The sequence below is a fragment of the Anopheles coluzzii genome, chromosome 2 (assembly GCF_943734685.1).
Source record: "Anopheles coluzzii chromosome 2, AcolN3, whole genome shotgun sequence".
Classification (NCBI taxonomy): Eukaryota; Metazoa; Arthropoda; class Insecta; order Diptera; family Culicidae; genus Anopheles; species Anopheles coluzzii.
The window spans coordinates 16,203,833-16,220,598 of record NC_064670.1 but is presented as its reverse complement, the minus strand read 5'-3'; the positions used below and the strand labels follow the sequence as shown (position 1 = coordinate 16,220,598).

Genomic DNA, 16,766 nt, shown 5'->3' with positions numbered 1-16,766 from the left:
GAAATCGGATCACCACCCAGTCGGTCGCCTTTTTTTTCTCTTGTTGGGGCCGCTCTTTTGGGGTGAGGTAAAATTAGACGACTTCCCTTGGATGTACTAAATCGCCGCATGTGTGTGTGTGTGTGTGTTTGTGTACATTTTTTTGTTGTTGCCACGATGGGATGAATGGCATTTCGAGTGTTTCCGCGGTTGTGGTATTGTAGCTCGTTGATGGCGGGGCAATTTTTGAGGACAAAACAAAGCAGCAAATAACAACGGACTCGCGTCGCGTTGACAATCGGGCATTTACGTGTAGTACGGAAGGCTCGCCATCACCACCACGCGAAGGCATGGGCGAGAAAAGACAGGGTGGAACAACAAAACAAAACCAAAAAAAAAACCAACACCCTTCAACGTCCACCTTCCAACGACCATCTCCCCCGGAGCTCTCGCCACCAGCTGTTTCCCACGGAGGAAGCGGCCCACCGGAGTTCCTCCCCAAAAAAAAAACCCCGATGCCCTGGCACCTGGCACGCAACCGTCAGGCCCTTCGCGTGAGTTACACTTTGTTTACACACATCATATGACAAATGTCAAACAGCACGGCTCGATGCGTCCATTCGGGAGTGTGTGCGCGCGCGCGCACATCACGCTCCAGCTCTCTGGTCGGTGTGTGTGTGTGCCATGCTCTCTGCACGGTGGCACTTACCCCGGTAGCACTAATGTCCCCGCGCCTGCTTGGGGAGAGGGTGCGACCTGCATTTTCAATTTCACTGTCCATCCGCAGCGAGCTCGCGCCAGTGCGTGTATCGCACGGGAAGAAATGGCCCCTGCGCGGCCCCTCATCCCGGCCACGCCAGTTGCGACACTGGGGGAGGAGGGGGCAGCACTACCGCCCGCCACCGTTTGCTTTGGACGAACGCGAGAACGCACTCTGACAGTTGCAACACGCGGTGCCGCTCTTGGGAATGTAAACACGCAGCAATCAATAAGGAAGCAGAACGGTGCGAAACAGGGAGCGAGCGGGGTAACGGACACGACATCACACAGTGCCGTGCGAATAAGTGGCACCAGCGGCAAGGAAACGGGACCGTGCGTGAACGAGGAAACAAATAAGAAGAAGAAGAAGAAAACACACTCACAGAATGGTGTAAAAATTACAATTCGTCACGCTAATTAAGTCGAAAAGGGCCAACCTTAGTAGGGAGGGGTAGGAAGGCGGAAACACTATTAGGGGCAATAAAATATTACACGCCGACCATTTACCGTACTGGCCGTCCCTTGTCAACGGTTTTTGGGTGAAGTTTTGCAATCCAACCCCGGTGGACGCGCGTTGTGACGAGCATAAAGCATAATTTCGTGTGTTTGCGCGCGCGTGTGTTTCAACGGTCGATGAAGGAAGCTACACTGATTAGCAGTGAAAAGCGGCATGAAAATAGGAATGTGAAGAAAATGTGTAAGAATTGGTATTTTGTTTTTAGCGTGGGATTGTGAAAGAAGAAAAGTAATTCAAAGCAACATTGCAAAAAGCGAAACAAGCGGACACATACATTGGAGCACAACAACACAAAAGAACGAAATGAAAAAATAAATTAAGATATGATAGTAAAAGAAAACTGAGTATATGAATCATAGAAACCTAAAAAACTTGCAAAAAATGAATAATTGAAGCAACTGAAAACAGTGTAAAATATTCTTATTAAAATACAAACAAAAGAAACAAAATAAAAAAGTAATAAAAATCCTGGCAAAGAAGAATGTACTAGCTATTAAGATTATGTGTTTAAACAGTAAATACGTTTAAAAGACGAATGAAATATAAAAAATACAGACACAAACATAAACAAGTTTTGTCGGTTGGATCAAAGTCAGTCTAATCTATGTACAACAATAGCAAAACATGTCGGGGATTGAGCACAAGTCAGGATGAGCTCAGGGACTCGGTAAAACAGCGAACTATTGGTAAAAAGAAGAAGAAGAAGAAGAAGAAGAAGAAGAAGAAGGAGAAGGAGAAGGAGAAGGAGAAGAATAAGAATAAGAATAAGAAGAAGAAGAAGGAGAAGAATAAGAATAAGAAGAAGAAGAAGAAGAAGAAGAAGAAGAAGAAGAAGAAGAAGAAGAAGAAGAAGAAGAAGAAGAAGAAGAAGAAGAAGAAGAAGAAGAAGAAGAAGAAGAAGAAGAAGAAGAAGAAGAAGAAGAAGAAGAAGAAGAAGAAGAAGAAGAAGAGAAGTAAATAGGTTCACGAGTAAATATGTTTGAGGCATGTAAATATATTTTTAATCCGAAGCTTATTGTCTTCTACATTTAGCTTTTGTGATAATTCTTTAAAGTTAATAAATACCTTCAGTATTATTTATTAATTGCATAAAACTTCAGGGATTTTTTATTTCTTTACATTAACGCTTTCATAAGTAATTTTATCAGCTGAAGACTACAATGGTTTCATCTTTACACTCAACACTGGTTATTATCATTTTATCATGCGTTCAACATGTCCATGGATTAACCAGCTCAAGGGCACCCTTTGTGGCCCTTTCCGATGCCAACCATTTCACCCGTGCTGGCCGCGCCTGCATGCATGGTAATTATCGTACGGCAATAATTAATAGAGCCGGCAGAGATCTGCATCACAGCAGGCAGAAAGCGGTCGGGTCGCTCTCCAGCGAAGAACGGACCACTGCATTGATGAATTGATTATCGACCCGGCCGGGATGCGGCCGATCGACAGGTCCCGGCGATCGCGCTCACAACCCCCAGCCCGATCTGATTGACCATGATGAGCACAAGGTTGGTGCAGCATAGCTGCAGCTGGCCCACGGTACGCTGGTGCAGGTTTTGTTCGATTTACATGGACAGTAGATTCCGTTTTTGCTACTGCACAGTCCCAGCAATATGATATTTATAGAGTTTTTTTTTGTTTTCGTGGCAGAAATCGACAAAACATACGCAAACGGGCAAATTGTTTTAGCATTACAGCAAGCTGTCTAATATTTCGCTGCATATTTAATTTCCTCTCGCACGCAGCATAAGCATGTCCAATTACTATCACACACACACGCACACAACAAACGCAAAACTAGCTTGTCACAGGGACGTTAACGAGAAAACAATGCAAATAAAGCTGTTAGCGCACAGACATTTTACGAGCCCCTTTTTTGCCGGGCATGCAGAACTTCAGCCATTTCATTTTTTTGCAGCCCACTGACATCCAGCATTCCAGCAGGCGACAAACGGCGACAAACCACATGCGAAAATGGGCTAAAACGTCCGGAACCGATGTGCGCGCGCTGGCACTGCCACTGCCCACGGTTTCCGATTAAGATTGCTTCCAACGAGCGCGCGCACACACACGCAAAAACGCCACGATCCCGGGTCCGGGAGGAACTAATGAGAAAAACATTATGCCATAAAGTACGGATCTAAACGATGTTGCTACACAAACGAGAGGAACTCACAGCGTCACAGTCAGCGAGGCCATTAGCGGGGCCGCGCTTAGAGTCTGGACAATCTGCTGCTGCTGCCGCTCCAGCACCGTTTGACACGCTCAAAACAAGCGTTGCGGCCGGCCACGGCCCAATGTCTGACCGGTCTAACCCTCCCCCTAATCCACTGTTCTCCTCCTTCTCGGGGTATTGCAGTGGACAGCGTGGAGCGACCACCCCACACAGCACAGCGACAGTGACAGCTTTTCTCTCCGATTTTATTAGTCAAAACCTCCATTAGACGGTAATGGCCATTATGGATCGCCATTACTACCGCTCCGGTCCGCGGAGTCACAACGGGGAAGAAGCTGGACAGCTGATTTTGCCATACGATGCCGTGATGGGACGGCTCTTCATGTGTCGGGAGCGACGAACACCTCACTGGAAGGGCATTTTTGGGGCGGAAAATGTGGTTTATCGCCGTAGCCTTAACAGTGGTTTGGGACGGCCGTGCCCGAAATTTCGTCGCCCCGGACCACACCCACCACTTGCGGCTTAGTGGCTTAACGATCCTCGATCGATGGAGATCGTCGCACCTTGGGCGCACCAGGTTCGTCGCCTATATCCGTAACGACCCGACCCGGTGGTAATCATAATCTGTTTCACCCCCCCCCCCCCCTGAACCAAACTAAAAAAAAAAAAAGATTAAAGCCAAGATTCGATCGTCACCTCTTCCGCGATTGCGACACCCCATCCACCCTACCTCTCCTATGCTGTCCTTCCACTAGTTTCACCCTGCGTTCGGTCGATCACGTCCTGTCTAGCGCGCTCTCTCTCACTCTCTCTCTTTATTCGCTCTTGCTGTTGAAGCAAGCATACACACACACACACACACACACACAGCCTGGGGACGGCAAGGAGGTACGGGCGCAGCATGATCGCGATCGGCGCATCTAGACCCGAAGGTACGCGCGCCGCGGCTTAGTCTGCTGTGAGATCCCGCAGCGTTTGGTCGATCTGTTTTTCTTGCCCTTTGCTTCGCATCGTTTGCACGGGTTTTGGTGAGTCTCTGGAGTCTCTGAAGGACCATCTGGTGTGTGTGTGTGCGTGCGTGACAGTGCGCGGCCCTCGAATCGTGTAACAAGGACCTTGTCGCAGGAAGTGCGTAACGATCCTTTCGCAGTGAATGAGCGCGTTTCGTTTGTGTCACAAAAAACGGTGCCTTGTGCTAAAGCAAGCTTTTCAGTGAGTGGAGCCAGCAGACATATTAAGTCCAGTGTGTAGCGAAAATAGATTCCTTCGCAGTGTCAGGTGGCGCGCCGTGTTGTAACGGACTCCTTACGAGTTCGGCCAAAATCGTTGTACAGCGAAGCGGCGCAGCATTGCACCAGTTGCCCAAAAACGCGCCCAACCACGCGACACACGCTTCCCGCTAACGGTTTCCGTTCGGGTTTGCGCGCCGTCCGGTAATTTCTGGTCCGCTGCAACCGGACCGCATGTCCATTTTCGGACCACTCCGGTCCGAATTTGGCAAATCGTCGCTCGAAATCCCATATGTTCCCCGATGGGCTCCCGTCGTCATCGCGGCAACACGTACGCGCGCTGGAGCTTGTGTGTGTGTGCGTTTGTCGCGGTGTGTGTGCTGTGTGGGAACGGACAGACAAAGGGGAGCAGTCTGGGGGCCTGGAGAACCGCTTTTCCTTCGCCCCACCGTCCCCAAGACCGCCTGGTTTTGCGCCTGGTTTGTGTGTATGCGAGGCGCGAGCGCGCGCGCAGCCTCCACGCGGTGAGCGTGCACTGCCCACACGCGTTTTTTATTTTTATTATTTCCCCGTCATTCCGCTTTGCTTCGCTTTTGAAAACCGCCTACGCGTCACAATTCCGAAGCTCCGGGCCTAACACTCAGCCCTGCCGCCAACGACCCTCTGTGCCCACACTGCTCTCGCTCTCTCTGTCGGGCGCAGCTTCTTTTCGCGCCGTCCTCCATTCTACACCCGTTTGTTGTCGGGCTTTGATTGCTCGATCCCGCGCCAGCGTGTGTCTGAAAGGGGGGAGCGGGGGTTGTTTTTTTATATATGTATATCGCTTTTCCATCCCCTCCCTTCTCTTCCTTTTTGTTGCCCTTTTGTCATAGCGCGAGGACGGGAACACGGGGCCCTGTTTAGCGTTTTTGGATGGGAATTCCTGTTCCCCTGAGCCCTGAGCGGTAAGCTTTTTTCCCCGCCGGCACCCGGGGGCGGACAGGGAACGGGCGGGCCCTGTGCAGACGATGCCGAGGCCCATCAGTTCCAGCTCGGGACCTCGGGCAGCAGGGACAGTGAAAAGGTGTGCCCAGGAAGAGACACGATCGTAATGTCGCTCAAGAGTCATCTAGTTCGTCGCCTTCGTCGTAACGCTCGGAAGACAAACGGCGCGCGAACGATCACCGATCGGCATCGGGAAGGGGTGGGCAAAAGAACACCTTAGATGCACATGTTGGTGTTGTCGTTGCGGCGTTGTGGATGGGACAACACTTCGCCTGGGGGGGAAAGAAGGGAACGAAACGAGCAAGAAAGTGGGAATCGAAGCATCAAACAATTAATAAAACGTGTCCGCAATGCAAAGGCTCGGGTTGGGTGTTTTTGCAGACGAAACCCGTCGACAGATGGCGCAACAGAGAGCGCGAGTTAAGTGCAAGGATTTTGGAAGTTCGTCCCACTAAATTTCAAGAAAAAAAACATCAAAAACTGCAACAACTCCAGCCCGGTTATCCACCTTGTTGCTTAACAAGGCGCTTTCGTATGATTACCGACGAGACTGCTACCGGCCCTGAACTGTCGCGTTTACTTGAAAAGTGATCCAGCAACAATCATGTGTACACGATCCGTGTTGTAGTGCATGTGAAATTGCAATGAACATTTCAATCAAGCTATTCCCGGTTTGTGTGCGCGAGTGATCCTTCTGTTTTTTTGCGAGCTGGGGCTGAGGCCTGTGAGTGTATATCGTACTGATTTTCCCTTTCTCTTCTTGTCTCTGCTTTCCTGCGGCAGTAAAGGAGCAAAATGAAATCAACCCTGCCGATGGCAGGGCTGTTGCTGCTGCTGGCACTGTTCGCGTTCGTGCAGCAAGTGCAACCGCTGTCGATTGACCCGGGTAAGTACACGAGCCCCACGGCACCCCTGGATGGTGCTATCAATTAGTCGTAAATAATCCATTCCAGCTGCTGCCGTCCATAAATCGTATCATTTCGTACCGCACTGAGAGTATAGAATAACAAAAGCAATGAAGCGAAGTACCCCGCAAGCAGCCAAAAATGGGCAATGGACCAGATTCACATCCAGCAGCAGTGTCTTGTGGCCAGAAGTTTTGTGCCCAAAACTGCCATTCTCTGTCGCCCGGATCGCCCACATCGGTTGGCTCTGCTGCGCGATACACATACACTGGGGTTTGCAGATTGGATGCTTGCTGGTGCCGGTTTTTTTGTTGGTTCGTTCGATTGGTCCAGAACCCTTTTGGTTTCCCCCGCTCGAAACCCTCGATCGAGGAGGTGCGCGCAATGAAGTAATGCTTCATAAATCTTCCAGCCGTTGTACACACACACAAAGAGCATTGGCTGCAACCTACACTGGACGTCACAGTACGGGCGCCCACGTCTGCGACAAGCGATTGCGCGATCGCGCTATTGATTGATTTATTTAAATTAATTTCTTATATGGGGCGCCAGAAACTGTGTTTGTGTGTGTGTGTGTGTTTTTTTTTTTTGGTCACTAATTACAGTGTTGAGAAGTCGCGAGACACTTTGCAACATACGTGGTGCGGAATGATTTACATTTTTTTTTTTTTTTGTTTGCTTAACCTCTTTTCCTTCTCTGATGTAGTTGCCTCGACTGAGCTGGAAGAATACATTAAGGATGATTTCCTAATATCGCTCCGCCACATTAGGTAAGCGATCGGCACATTAATTGATTTACAGTGAAACCTTGGTTAAGAGATATTCCTGCAACAGAGAGAGTGAAAGAGAGAGAGAGACAACTGGACAGAGTAGGAGATCTTTCAAGTAGGAGCATTTAAACTAGAAGACCCGTATTAGAAAGAATATCAGAAATAACTTCAGAAATGGCAAAAATTAACTGAAGTAAACAATTTTCAGTGTTTTTCAACCAGCTTCGGTAATTAATATGTTGGCATGTTATTAATGCTCCAAATTATTCTTCCTATTACACTTAAATATTGTTGAAAGGACACAATTCAATCCAACAGTCAACTAAATAATACAATATTAGATACCAAACTACATAGGAGATAGTTTAACCTCAACAGGGAGGCAGTTTTATTGAACCGTCTGATCGATTGCTCTCTTATCCAAGCTTCACTGTAATTGTTTTTTTTTTTTTCAAACACGCCATTACAATGGCATTTCGAATGTTTACCACACTCCACACAGACCGCGGCGAAAGTTTAGAATCACCATCGAGGCACTGTTTATGATCGATTTCCCTGAATCGAAGAACAAATTTTCCTTCTATCTCGATCGCAAAAACAAGCGAGGTAAGCAAATGAGGTCTACGGTGGCCGCCCCTAATCGAAAACCGATAAATCAATCGCTTTTAACGGCCATCCATTTCCGATCACCCCCACACCCATTGCCCATCGATCAGTGACCATCGACATCACCACCCACTCGAAGGTGTACTCGAAGAACCTCATCCTGAGCGAGCTGAACGAGTCGACCACGATCAAGTCGCTGGCGTTCGCGTTCCACCAGAGCGCGATCACCGTGTACATGAACTGTAAACAGTCCTCGACCGAGGAGCTGGACGTGAACCTGTCGAAGCTGTTTGCGGGCAGCGACGAGCCGACGGTCAAGCTGGTAATTGCTCTTCTGCCTCACGATCGCGTTCGCGACAGTGATTGATAGGGATTTCCTTGCCTTTTTTATCTGTTTTCCGTAGTTCCGCGAGCGCAAGTATCCCCTGTTCCTGGATTCCGACCTGGACAAGGCGCTGAGCCGTGCCAGCTGTCAGAAGATACTGCGCCGCAACGGCAACCACATCCCGTCGCGCCAGAAGCAGACGGTAGAAAAGATGCTCAAGAACAAAGTACAAGGTGAGAGTTACAGTGCTTGAGAGTTTGGGTAAACTTGTCACTGAAAAAGCGATTTGCTAATCGATTGGGGTTTGCAGGTGAGCTTATACCGGAGCGCAACAAGAAGCGTGACATCCGGAACTGGCACCACACGGCGGAAAAGTACAAGGAAGCGTTCCACACCGACTTCTCGGCAAACCGTGGCGACATCCCGATCATTCACGGTGATTGTGATGGTAAGTTGGTAGGCCCATTGCAGAGTTATCCCACGACACAGTTTTCAACACTTTTTGTGGTTTCGATCCTGGTAGAGAACATTCTGAAGCTTCTCGGCGAGCTGATGAAGCTGGTGAAGGAGCTGAAGGAAGAGGTGAAGGGACAGCGGCATGAGATCAACTACTTGCGGGGGCTGATCGAGAACTGTGCCGGTTGTCAGCAGGCGCAACCGTTGCGCGAAAACTGCCAGTACAGCAATCCGTGCTTCCCAGGTGAGTTACGGCAGTACCCTAGGTCCTGGTGAGGATCTACTAAAACACCTGATTTCCCGCAACGTTGCAGGCGTGCAGTGCTATGATACGTCCACTGGTATGCGCTGTGGCCACTGTCCGCGTGGATACGTCGGCGATGGCCGAAACTGTCGTCCGGGTCAGACCTGTGCGGACCAGCCATGCTTCAAGTTAGTAGCAGTTCTTTCAAACTAACTTCAACTACGCTCTTTCGCTGACTAACCTGACATCCAAACTATCTACTCTTGTCTTGCTCCTCTCCTTCCAGTGGTGTCCAGTGTTATGACACGGTCGAGGGTGCCCAGTGCGGTCCCTGCCCGGCGGGATACGAGGGCGACGGTAAGCACTGCCGGTTTCGGGACGCCTGCGAAGACAAACCGTGCGCACCAGGTAGGAAGTAATAGTCAAGTCAAGCTCCCCGCCTTACCACAACCCCCTCCAAAACCACTCACTTTAACCTGACGCCTGACGAGACGCGACGAGTCGGGTCGTCGCCACGGAGGGTCCCAGTAGCGTACGATAGCATGCGGGCTGCTACGGGGCTTCTCCAATCATTTCTCCATTGCTCCCCCACAACAACAAAAAAAAACCCAACAATAAACCCTTCTTATACAAAGCCCCGTGTGTCCCCGTGTGTGAACAAACCAACAGTTGTGAATGTAAAACGGTGTTCCCATAATATATAACACGCTCCCCAGGGGTGGACAAAAAAGTTTGGGGAATGCGTTGTCCACACATACCGCCGGCTGATATATATATAGAAATGAATTTCACATATTTTTACATGTTTTTATCACCATTTTTCTTACCACGTTTGATCCTGTGCCTGGCAGGGTGCGCCAAATGTACTTAACCTTAAGCTTCACTAGCAAACCAGCTGATATTTACGATACCCAATAATAAAACTGATATCTCATCGTCGTACGTCGTAAGTTTGGCCTAATGGTTGGATCTTGTTGGATGACTGCGGTGCGATTCGTGTCTGCCGTTTGAGTTGTGGCAGGGTATATAACATTCGCTTAACATTATTTTATCAACCATTTCCGAAACAGATGTAACAGAACCATGCGAGGGGGGGGGGGGGGGCTTTGGGAAACATCTTTGCATGCTTGAGGTTTTACCATTTTTCTATCGTACCATTTATCATGTTGACTACTGCCTTTTAACTGATTGTGAGTATTCATCGGCGATCGGTTTCGGTCCTGAATCAGTGCTCCTACGAAAGATCTTGATGTAAGCAATGGTAGTGTGAGCGCCGAAGATCGTGTCGATGCGAAAGTGTGAATCACCAAACCAAAATCATTTGCGCCTAACCCATTGACAAATTGTGTAACTTGTTCCCGAATTCGATCGTTAAACATCGTCTCCCACACATTACTTGACTGTTCCACCCTTCGCCCTCCAAAATTAAGGTGTACATTGCAGTAGATTAGATCAGCATCCGTTCTTCCGCTGCGGTGCCTGTCCGGCCGGTTTCACTGGCAACGGTACTGCCTGTCACGATCTGGACGAGGTAGGTTATGCTGTGAGACTCCATCTTCTTTGCTTCCTTTGCTGATATGACCCCGGAAAAGGGTGTCTCCAGCCGAGGTCAAAAGAAGAGCGTCTTCTGCCAACTCATACGCCAACTGCTAGAATGCACTTTCAATGCCTTTGCACCTGTAATTTCTCACGCATGACTTCTCCCTACCGCCCGTTTTGTAAAGTGTGATCTGGTGGAGCCGTGTGATGTGCGTGTCCGCTGCACCAACACTGCGCCCGGGTTCCGGTGCGATCCGTGCCCCAGCGGTTACGTCGGGATACACTACGAGGGGCTGACGGCAACGTCGTTCGACGGTTCGATGCAACGCCAGCGGTGCACGGATCGGAACGAGTGTGCGGACGGGTCGGCCCGCTGTGGAGCGAACATGGTCTGCCACAATACGGAAGGTTCGTACGACTGTCAGTGTAAGGCGGGCTTTATCCGTAACTCGTCGCGCGAATGTCTGCCATCCGATCGGATGTGTCTGGATGGGACGATCTGTGACCAGAACGCTGTGTGCAAGCATGCCGGCAACAATAAGTACAGGTAGGGATTCTGGAGGAAGATTTCCAGGGTTCAAGTAAGACTCCAAAGATCACTTTTTTTTGACAGATGTAAGTGTAAGGTAGGCTGGGCAGGTGATGGATTCCTGTGCGGCTCGGATAAGGATCTGGACGGGTGGCCCGACGCCAACCTGCAGTGTAACGATGAGAAGTGTCGCGCTGACAACTGTGTCAACATTCCCAACTCGGGCCAGGAAGATGCGGACCGAGACGGTATTGGTGATGCGTGCGATCCCGATGCAGACAACGATGGAATTCTGAACAATCCGGTAGGAATGACTCAGGCGGAGAAATTAAGTGTCAGCTCCAGTCCAGATTTTGCTAACTTCCCTTTCTCTATAAATGTAGGATAATTGCCCGCTGGTGCATAATCCGGACCAGCTGGATAGCGATGTCGATGGGGGCGATAAGCAGGGCGATGCGTGTGATAACTGTCCCACGGTATCGAACGTCGACCAGAACGATGTCGATAAGGATGGGATGGGCGATGCCTGCGATCCGGACATTGATAATGATGGTATTCGCAACGAGGACGATAACTGTCCGAAGGTGGCCAACTTCAACCAGCTCGATACGGATGGCGATCGGGTCGGGGATGTGTGCGACAACTGTCCAATGATTCCCAACCCAAATCAGGTGAGTGTCTGAGGGGATTAATTAGAAGGATCTAACTCAAATGGATTTCCCTCTCTCTGCTCCAATTTCTTTCCCACAGCTCGATTCCGACAACGATCTTATCGGTGATGCGTGCGACAGTGATGTCGATCGCGATCGGGACGGTATTCAGGACAGTCGCGACAACTGTCCGAAGCTGGCCAACTCCGACCAGCTCGACACTGACGGTGATGGGCGGGGAGATCTGTGCGATACCGATGCGGACAATGATGGTATCCTGAACCACGAGGATAACTGCCCGATCGTGTTCAATCCCGATCAGACGGATGCAAACAGTAAGTCGGCAAGAAATTGGTTGCAGCCGATGTGGCACCCGCTCACATCGACATATACTTACTAAACACTTTTTCCAGATGACGGCATCGGTGACATCTGCGAGGAAGACTTCGATTTGGATCTGATCCCGAACTATCTCGACAACTGTCCGAACAATTCGAAGATCTTCTCGACCGACTTCCGCACGTACCAGACGGTGGTGCTGGACCCGGAAGGCGACTCGCAGATCGATCCGAACTGGGTGATCTACAACAAGGGTGCGGAGATTGTCCAAACACAAAACAGCGATCCGGGGCTGGCTGTTGGGTAAGTTCAGTGCTCAGTTTGTAGAGCTTGTGCGGAGGACCGCTTTAATCGAAATTGTTTAATTGCTTTTGCTCCCATCCCATCATCTCGTTCCTGTCCCGCAAATGCAGCTACGACGCGTTCGGTGGCGTTGATTTCGAGGGCACCTTCTTCGTCGACACGGAAATCGATGACGATTACGTCGGGTTCATCTTCAGCTACCAGGACAACCACAAGTTCTACGCCGTCATGTGGAAGAAGAACATCCAGACGTACTGGCAGGCGACCCCGTTCCGTGCGTCGGCCGAGCCGGGCATACAGCTGAAGCTGATCAACAGCGCGACCGGACCGGGCGAGATGCTGCGCAACAGTCTGTGGCACACGGGCGACACCAAGGGCCAGGTGAAGCTGCTCTGGAAGGACCCGCGCAACGTGGGCTGGACCGAGCGGACGGCGTACCGCTGGCTGTTGCTGCACCGGCCGAAGATTGGACTGATCCGGTTGCGCATCTTCGACGGCGACCAGATGGTGGCCGATTCGGGCAACATCTTCGACACCACGCTCAAGGGCGGCCGGCTGGGTGTGTTCTGCTTCTCGCAGGAGATGATCATCTGGTCCGATCTGGTGTACCGCTGTAATGGTAAGTTCGGTCGACTGGGGAACGTGCGTCCGAGAGTAATGCTTTTCTATTTTCGTTTCCCTTACTACAGACAACGTACCGGAGGCGATTTACCGCGAGCTGCCTCCGAATTTGCAGCGCGAGGTACAGGTTGACCATCGGGCTTAGGCCGGCACTCTATCGGGTGATCGTCAGCAGAGTTAATGTTAGGTGTACAACTAAATGTAGCGCTTACAGTATATACAACACCAATCTGCTTCGTATAATCAGGCCCTGTGTTTCCACTCCTTACTATTACTATTCCCTAGTTGTCGCTACCTCAGTTCTATGTCAGTAAGACACTATTCAGTACGTAATAGGCACTAATGCGAACCAATAAAGCGTGTGATCTTCCTTCGCACAGCGATGGAGGATGAAACAAAACTTCTACACAGCATTATGATCCTTCCATTTCATGGAAACGTCCACCGAATCGCGGGTTTATTGCGTACATAGCCGCTACATACAGAGCATTTCAGACCGTGAGTAGTGTAATTGTAAGTTGTAACGCTATCTTATGCTATAAAATGGAGCAAACATCCTAAAATCTCTTGCTCACCAACCACGCGGAACACACTTCATTCCATGTTACTAACGCTCCTACGCCCTCATCGTCAGATGACTGCCGCAGCTTTTCTCGTTTGTCGTCTTTAGCAGTTTTTTAGTGTGTTTCTTGCGCACGTTAAAGACACCGTACACCACCGGGTTCATGCAGCTGTTCGTGCTAGCGAACAGAAACAGTCCCTTCTGTATTCGTTGGTCCACATTTTTGGCCGACTCCTTGTCGAGCCAGTACCTGTGAAATGAGAAGGGAAGGAACAGCATGTTCTAAACATTGGAGGGAACTTCTCATGGATGACTCTATCACGTACCATAGGGACATGACGTAGTAGGGCGTCCAGCAGACGACGAACACGATCACGATCATTATGGTCATCCGTAGCGTCTTTCGCTTCGCTCGCCCAAGCACATCGATAGACGAGCGGCGAAAGCTCTCTGCAAAATTGGGTATAAGGTGAAAATATTGAGCATGGTTGGAGAGTCCATAAGGAAGGAATTCCCTTTTACCTAAATTGCGTGGATTGGTACGACTAAATATTTCGTAGTAGATAGACCCGTAGCAGTAGAGGATCACAATCAGCGGGAAGGTGTACATCAGGCACATTACCAGCACGTTGTAGATGATCTGGTAGATCTCCTCCTCAAAGTAGTGGTACGTTACGCACTGCTGGTATCCCGTAATGTTTGGATGGCCTTCCAGGTGAAAGATAAACGCCTGAAATCGCAACACAAAATGGAACCGCACTGTTCCTGAGCAACTGGCATTGATTGGTACTTAGCAGGCACAAAAACCATACCTGAGGTAAACTGCACAGTCCGGACATTATCCAGGCCGCTGCTATCATCAGCACGGCCCGATGTTCGTGCACCTTGAGCGGTTTCAGCACAGCAAAGTATCTGAGAACAAAGGCAAAGTCTGGCAATAAGTCGGGGACGATCGGTAAAACTCACGGGCTCAGATGGCACGTACCTGTCCACCGATATGCAGATCAGAATGAAGCTGGACAGATACAGCCCGAAGGTGCGGAAGAACGCCATCACGCGACACATCAAATCACCGGCCGTCCATCTAACCGTGTACGCCCATCCAATCTCCAGTGGCATCATCAGAAAGGTGACCTAGGGTGCAGTGGAAGAATGGGTGTTAAAGAATTGGTCCTCCAAAACATCCAAAACAAACCAACCAGCAGATCCGCAATCGCTAGATGCGCCAACATGATATTGATCCGCGACGAGGCGCGCACCTTCCGCTGGGCCAGTATGCTGAGCACCGTCAAGTTGCCCGTGGCCGAAAACACCATCAGTGTACTGTAACGGGTATGCAATAAAAAAGGGGGGAAACGACGTTAGCGACAGAACAGCGACACCCAGGCCACCGACGCTTACGTGTACACCATGATCGATAGGATGTGGCCGGAGTTGAAGCGCATATCGATCGGCATCTCGTAGTACTCCTCGCCGGCCGTTTCGTTCGCATAGTACGACCAGTCGGCCAAATTCCGATGGTCCTCGATGCGCTGGTTGATGTGGGCAGCCATTGTGTTGGGCATTGTTCTGGCTGGCTGGCTGGCAGCACCGGACTTGCGGCTTGCGGCTAACTGTTACGAAGGGTTGCTCGGTGCTAAGCTAATCCATCTAGCACGATCGAACCTGCTATCACTAGTGCACGTGTTTCGTTAACCACCAGGCGGACACATTTGTATGGCATTCTTTCCTTAGAATGATGAACTGAACGCGCTAAGAGTAATTCACAGTCTATTACGAGATTCTTCCCGTGCTCACAAATCGCTGCCCTGCCCCAACCATGTGCCACTAACGTTCCTTCACTTTTGTGAAGTGCCCTCGGAGTTCGGAGAGATTCGTCGGCCAGATAACTCCTGCCGACTGCTTGTAGAGACACACTCGTGAGTGCTCCAAAACAGCACCTTCACAATCCTAGCCCCAACACGACACAAACTCACACACACACACACCCCGAACCCGCAGAGTCAATGTCGCAGTTCACACGGGCACACAACTGTACCGAGGCTTCGGCAAGCAATATATGCTCGATGGTCGCCTCCCCCCGGACCCGGACATGGTTTTGATCTGCCACCAATAAATAATGCTACACACAACCACCACCACCAACACCACCCTCCGGTCGGTCACTGTTGTTGTGATGTGCGACCGCGGTCGAAACACTCACTGAGCGCGTGCCAAACAACTCATAGTCCAGGCCTACTCTGTCCATGGGGCGTGCTGCCACCGTCGCCACCGCCACATGCATGCATCAGATGTACAGGGAGAGAGGGAAAGGGGGGGGGGGAGGTTGTGTACGGATGAGATAGATCCTTCGGCTGTACGATGATTAGCAACTGATCGCGCACCCTAATGCGTTTGCAGGGCGGGCGGACTGATAGGGACCGATGTGGGAAGAGACCTCTACCGTGCCTGCACTAACACACAAGTAAGCAAACCAACATCAAAAAAATTGTACCACAAACAGGCAAACACACACATCACACAAACACCGATCGTATCAAATCTTCCACGAACGAGCGAACGCATCCGGAAGTGAGCAACTATGGTGGTTGATTTTTCACTATTTTTGTGAGTGAATTCACGTATTCACGATCGCAACCACCTGCCAGTGGTACAACAGTTGAAGCCACACCGCGACGATGGTTGATGTAGGTACGGCCGATGTACTGCTACTGCCGCACGGTTTCCCTGAGCACCACCACCACACCGGTCCGTTCTCGTGCGCTCGTGAGCGCTCGATCGATTAGTGCCGCGCCGGGCGCGAAACGATACGCGCCACCACACGGTCGCGGGGTGATCGCGTCCAATTCACTCCCTCCCCCCGCAGCGAACGATCGATCGCGGCAGCACCACCGAGGATGCGGCACGAGAAGCGGAATAGATAGACTGCCCGCACTAAGGCTAGCCGGCCGACTGGGTCGAACCGTTGTTCGGGCTTGTGTCGCCATTGGGTCGCCATCGGACCGGCGCGGTTATCAGCGGCAATGCGTTTACCACCGATCGAGCGAACGGAGCAGCCGAACTAACGTAACGCAACCAACCACACCCAAGCGCGCCCTCGGCTCGGCTGTCGTATCAACTAGGACAACACAGTCGGCAAAAGTCTGGCCCCGGAGCTGGAAGCCACATTTGTTTAGGTGAGATGAGGAACTCGTGCTGCTATCTTGTTCCCCGTTTTAAATTCATTCGGAAGCATTCAATGGAAACGCGGAACGCAAACACACGTAATTT

At 50.5% G+C, this 16,766-nt stretch overlaps 2 protein-coding genes across 3 annotated transcripts; one reads left to right on the top strand and one right to left on the bottom strand.

Annotated features, from left to right (window-relative positions):
- Nucleotides 1-4,330: 4,330 nt before the first annotated feature.
- LOC120961050 (cartilage oligomeric matrix protein) lies at nucleotides 4,331-13,601 on the top strand. The gene is made up of 18 exons (XM_040384624.2): nucleotides 4,331-4,462; nucleotides 6,431-6,533; nucleotides 7,259-7,322; nucleotides 7,825-7,928; nucleotides 8,039-8,250; nucleotides 8,333-8,486; nucleotides 8,564-8,701; nucleotides 8,777-8,953; nucleotides 9,024-9,141; nucleotides 9,240-9,361; nucleotides 10,384-10,484; nucleotides 10,678-11,039; nucleotides 11,106-11,325; nucleotides 11,405-11,692; nucleotides 11,772-12,006; nucleotides 12,085-12,313; nucleotides 12,424-12,932; nucleotides 13,003-13,601. Exons 2-18 carry the CDS (start codon nucleotides 6,443-6,445, stop codon nucleotides 13,077-13,079), a joined length of 3,201 nt encoding a protein of 1,066 aa, XP_040240558.1. The 5' UTR covers nucleotides 4,331-4,462; nucleotides 6,431-6,442; the 3' UTR covers nucleotides 13,080-13,601.
- On the bottom strand, nucleotides 13,348-16,728 carry LOC120961052 (adipokinetic hormone/corazonin-related peptide receptor variant I-like). 2 transcript variants are annotated; one of them, XM_040384631.2, is made up of 7 exons: nucleotides 14,898-16,728; nucleotides 14,696-14,819; nucleotides 14,482-14,630; nucleotides 14,309-14,408; nucleotides 14,019-14,226; nucleotides 13,823-13,946; nucleotides 13,348-13,746 (listed from the first exon to the last, which is right to left on the bottom strand). In XM_040384631.2, the coding sequence occupies exons 1-7, from the start codon at nucleotides 15,059-15,061 to the stop codon at nucleotides 13,551-13,553; spliced, it is 1,065 nt and encodes a 354-aa protein (XP_040240565.2). In that variant the 5' UTR covers nucleotides 15,062-16,728; the 3' UTR covers nucleotides 13,348-13,550. The 2 variants fall into 2 exon arrangements, with proteins under 2 accessions (XP_040240565.2, XP_040240563.2); XM_040384629.2 differs by having other exon boundaries at nucleotides 13,823-14,226.
- Between the last annotated feature and the right edge of the window lie 38 nt (nucleotides 16,729-16,766).